Here is a 5266-nt window from a genome sequence, read left to right as displayed (position 1 = left end):
CAGCAGAGTCACTATTGCAAGCAGCGGTAAACAGTTACTGTATATTCTGGCATATAAGACTACTTTTTAATCCAGGAAAATCTTCTCAAAAGTCGGGGGTCATCTTATACGCCGGGTGGAGAATCTGCGGTCAAGTATTTCTCAAACTCTATATTTTAACTGGGAAAGTTGGGGGTCGTCTTATATGGCCAGTCGTCTTATACGCCAAAAAATACGGTACCCTCCAAAATATCAAGACTATCTACATTAATCAACCAATCACAAACTTAGTTGGTCTCTAAGGTGCTACTAGAAGGATGTTTTTTTATTTTGTTTCGACTATGGCAGACCAACACAGCTACCTACCTGTAACTACATTAATCAGGGCATTAACTGCCAAGTGGGGAAAATGATGGGGCCTTTGGAGATTATCTGGGCTAAGCATTCCAGGCCTAGCTCCCCCTGTGGTCCACAAGGATTGCACAAGAGATAGATCTTTTTGTTTTATTCTGTATTTTGTGTTCTCATTATGTTGGGAACTGCCCTGTGATCTTCGGATGAAGGGCAGCGTGCAAATTTTATAAATAAGAAAGGGTGACAAGTTGGGAAAGGGTGCCCCCACTTTAAAAAATAAACAAATCAGCAAGCCAAATCAAAATCATCCCGTTCCTGATTGTAGTTGAGCACATGCTGGCGGATGCGAGAGGAGTCGGTCCAGGTGATGAAGTCCTCCATCGCCCGAGTCACCAAGAAGGCCGGGTCCGTCACGACCTCGGGCCCAACCCGCACGTGCCCCTGCTCCACAAAGGTGACGGCCGATTTCAAGTTCTGGGCCATACGGAGCTTCAGGAGCAGGCAAGGCAGGCGGCGGCGACAGAAGGAGGAAGCCGAGACTCGGTCGCACAGCTCCAGAGAGCTCTTGGAGGCCACCAACCCCATGGCATAGAGCTTCTCTAGGAGAGCGGCAGTGCTCCGAGCCCGGAAAGCCGCCGACTCTGGCGCTTCGCCGAGGTCCCTAATGCGGCGGGCCAGCTCCCGAACCGCGCGGCTCAGCTGGTTGTAGCGGGTGTAGTCCTCCCTGCGCTGCAAGCGGAAGCGGCGGAGCACTCGCAGCTCGGCAAGGTTCCCAGAGGCGGCCTCCCAGTTCACCAGATCCAGCTTCTTCAGGAGCTTCTGCTCGTGGAATTTCAGCTTGCGCACCATCTTCCCTCCTAGACGCAAATGGCCAGAGAGATAAGCTTAGCTAAACACATTATAATCAATTATAAACTCATTACCAAACTCAAAACCACGGAGAGACCTGGTCTGAACAAAGACATTGGATTCTTATTTCATTATACATGACAAAGCTATCTTTGGCCATCTCACCCCTTGCTTTTTCCTTTAGGACTAATTGCAGTCGTTAACAGTCGTCAACAGGTTTTCCACACCCATCAGCCAATCACCCATTCCCACCACCCTTCTGAGTAATACCCCGCTCACTATATATAAGGGTCTGGTGACTTCAAATGTTCAAATATATAACAGGATGTCATATAGAGGAGGGAGAAAGGTTGTTTTCTGCTGCTCCAGAGAAACGGACATGGAGCAATGGATTCAAACTACAAGAAAGAAGATTCCACCTAAACATTAGGAAGAACTTCCTGACCGTGAGAGCTGTTCGGCAGTGGAATTTGCTGCCAAGGAGTGTGGTGGAGTCTCCTTCTTTGGAGGTCTTTAAGAGGAGGCTTGACAGCCATCTGTCAGGAATGCTTTGATGGTGTTTCCTGCTTGGCAGGGGGTTGGACTGGATGGCCCTTGGGGTCTCTTCCAACTCTAGGATTCTATGACTTCTATTTTAGTGTATCTGAAGAAGTGTGCATGCACACAAAAGCTCATACCAAGAACAAACTTAGTTGTTCTCTAAGGTGCTACTGGAAGGAATTTTTTATTTTTTTATTTTGTTTTAATTATAAACCAGTTAGGTTCCGAGCCCAATTCAAAGTGCTGGTTTAGACCTATCAAACCTTACACGGCTCAGGACCACAATAACTCTTTCCAAATGAACCTCCTCGAACCCTGGGGTCGTCTTCTGAGGCCCTTCTTCCTGTGCCTCCTCCATGAAAGGTCCAGAGGTTAGCAACACGAGAACGGGCCATTTCTTCACTGGCTGCCCTTTTAAAATGGGATGGGGTGGTGGGTATTGGGTTGTTTTTGCTTTTATTTTCATTATGTATTTTTGTGCTTTTATATTGTGATTACAGGTCGTAACCCCCCTGAGACCTGCGGGTAAAGGGCAGTATACAAATTTAATAAATCATCATCATCACGTGTCCTTAAATGCTTACAGGTAGGTAGCCGTGTTGGTCTGCCATAGTCAAAACAAAATAAAATAAAAAATTCATTCCAGTAGCACCTCAGAGACCAACTAAGTTTGTTCTTGGTATGAGCTTTCGTGTGCATGTACACTTCTTCAGATACACTGAAATTTAAGGGTCTGGTGACTTCCGTTTCTACTGCACAGAATATATGCACAGTATTAACTGAGGTCATACTGCCCGCCCTGGCATAAACCTAGCTTTTAAAATAATACCACACGATGCAACAAAAAATATGTATTTTTTAAACTGTTTGCCGTGTCTCTTTAGCACTTGCTATATATCTCTACACCTGACATATAAACGCACAAAGGAAAATAATGTTTTCATGGGGTATTGCCACTATGAATTTTAGAACCAGGCTCAGCGAAGCATGTTGATTTCATTGAAAAGTACAGACTTTGGTAAGTGATCAAGGAAGAAGAGCCCAGCTGGATCAAGCAAAGAGGTCTCTAGTCCAGCTTCCTAATCTTACATTGGCCGGCCAAAAGCCCGTGGGAGGTATACAAGCAGGAACGGGGTAGGTCAACGTTATCCCCACGTGCGATTCCCTGTAACTAATATATAGCCCTCGTGCCGAGCAGCCATCGGCAGACCCCTCCTCCATGTATTTGCCCAATCCCCTTTCAAAGCCATCCGACTTCGCGGTTGTCACTACGCCTTGTGGCAGCGAGTTCCACAGGTTAACCGCCTTCCAACGAAACTACGTGCATTTCTTTAATGGTAAAGGGGGGGGGCTGGATCTAACAAATAAAAACAAAGAGGAGACAGGAAAGCCAGAGGAGAGAAATATTTGCCCCCCCAAAAAACACCCCAGCCACCAACTGACCTGCAGCGGCGTCACAGACAACAAAAATAAGGTTCTGCAAAAGTCCTGGTGGAAACAGCAGCAGGATCAACAACGTGGGGAAAGAGCAGCGGAACTTCCTTTTCCGGTCCCCGAGCTCCGCCCACTTCCTCTTCTGGTTGAACATAGACATAATAAATGTGATATAGATGCGTCCTGTACATCTCCCGGGTTCCCTTGGAATATTCCTCTCCGTCGGAAAATAGTTTTTTCCCCCCCAGTGAAAGCAGCAACTTTTTAAAAGCAGTTACAGTGTATCTGAAAAAGTGTGCATGCACACGAAAGCTCATACCAAGAACAAACTTAGTTGGTCTCTAAGGTGCTACTGGAAGGATTCTTTAATTTTTTATTTTGTTTTGACTATGGCAGACCAACATGGCTACCTACCTATATTTTGTTGGGTTGGTGCAGTCTCAGACAAGGGGCTGCAAAAGGGAGGCCCAAACGAGGTGAAGCTACTGTTTCATGCGGACAGCTTCTAGTTGAGAGCTGAGTTCAGGGTGCAGGGGACCAAAGGTGGACAAACTGTGCCCCCCACCAAAGGCACCAGCCTTCCACTAACACCCCAGACCAGTGCCAGATTTGCGTATAAACTAAACAAGGTATAGCTCTCTTGCGGGCCCCCCCCCAAAAAAATTAAAGGAAAAAACCCACTGGATGTACATTTCCAAAATATAAGATAAAAAACAAATAAAATGAAACCTACATACAGCAACAGTGTTTTGTGTTGTGTAGGCTCCTATGATGTAAGTAAAGGGCCTTGCCTGCTAGCCTACTCCCTAAAATATTGCTGGTTTGCTAATTTCTATATATAGGGTGCCTACATTCTGCATGGGCTCCTGCCAACCTGGCAGTTCGAAAGCACGTCAAAGTGCAAGTAGAAAGATAGGTACCACTCCAGCGGGAAGGTAAACAGTGTTTCCGTGCGCTGCTCTGATTCACCAGAAGCAGCTTAGTCATGCTGGCCACATGACCCGGAAGCTGTACACCGGCTCCCTCGGCCAGTAAAGTGAGATGAGCGCCACAACCCCAGAGTCGGCCACGACTGGACTTAACAGTCAGGGGTCCCTTTACCCTTACTTTTACATTCTGCATGGACTGGTTGCATGGCAATTACTTTGATAAAAATACATATTTTTGATATGTGCAAATGGCTTTAGATACCTATTAGGTCCATAAATTACCATATAGCATATATTCAACACAAAAATAGCGACAATCTGTTGTTGACAAAGGACAGCTGGAGATATAAAAGGCCCCATTACCTTCAGTAGCTTAGTGCCTAAATCCGGCCCTGCCCCAGACATGCCATTTACAGTGGGTTTTTTTAATTTTTACTGATTAATTTAAAAGCTGACATCAAGTAAAGATTCCAACTAAATATCAGGAATAACTTTATGATAGTAAGAGCTGTTTGACTGGACAAGAGGTGGTGGACTCTCCTTCCTTGGAGGTTTTTAAGCAGAGGTTGGGTGGCCACCTGTCACGTATGATTGGTGTATGGGTTCTTATTGCACGGGGTTGGACTAGATGACCTTTGGTGTCCCTTCCGGTTCTACAGTTTGTTCTACGATTTAAAATTCTTTTAAAAAATAGAATCAATGTTTATCTCTTTTCACATTAAATAAATAAGACCTAATTTAGGGGACGACGACACAACAGAAATTCTGTTGCTTGGTTGCAGGTTGCAGTAGAAACTACGTTTTAAAAAAACAACATCGAATTCCTGGAATTTGGAGGAGCATCGAGTCCCGCGAGTACCTAATAGGCGTGCGCCTCTCTCATCTACCTACCTCTATGCCAGCGGCTCTCTGAAAGGAAAAAGCTAGCCAATGAAAGAACGAGTGACGGAATTCTCCGCGTCGGAGCCAATGAAAGCGCGAGTGACGGAATTCTCCACTTCGGGCCAATCAGTGGCCCTGGAAGGAAGTGCGGCGGAAAAGAGAGACGCGGACCGGAAGAAGAAGGCGGGGCCGACGCTGTTGTTTCCTCTCCCCAAAGCGCGCTTGAGTGAGCGAGCCTCCAATTGGTGGGCAAAACAGCCAATGGGCGGCCTGCATTCTGATGCCAGCGACCATTCAGC

General features: G+C 46.2%; 1 protein-coding gene across 1 annotated transcript; it reads right to left on the bottom strand.

Moving 5' to 3' along the window:
* Window positions 1-349: 349 nt before the first annotated feature.
* On the bottom strand, window positions 350-3230 carry IMP3 (IMP U3 small nucleolar ribonucleoprotein 3). Its single transcript, XM_033166932.1, has 2 exons — window positions 3166-3230; window positions 350-1190 (listed from the first exon to the last, which is right to left on the bottom strand). Exon 2 carries the CDS (start codon window positions 1180-1182, stop codon window positions 619-621), a length of 564 nt encoding a protein of 187 aa, XP_033022823.1. The 5' UTR covers window positions 1183-1190; window positions 3166-3230; the 3' UTR covers window positions 350-618.
* Between the last annotated feature and the right edge of the window lie 2036 nt (window positions 3231-5266).

This window comes from Lacerta agilis, chromosome 1, assembly GCF_009819535.1.
Source record: "Lacerta agilis isolate rLacAgi1 chromosome 1, rLacAgi1.pri, whole genome shotgun sequence".
Lineage (NCBI taxonomy): Eukaryota > Metazoa > Chordata > Lepidosauria > Squamata > Lacertidae > Lacerta > Lacerta agilis.
This window is presented reverse-complemented; position numbering and strand designations above follow the sequence as displayed.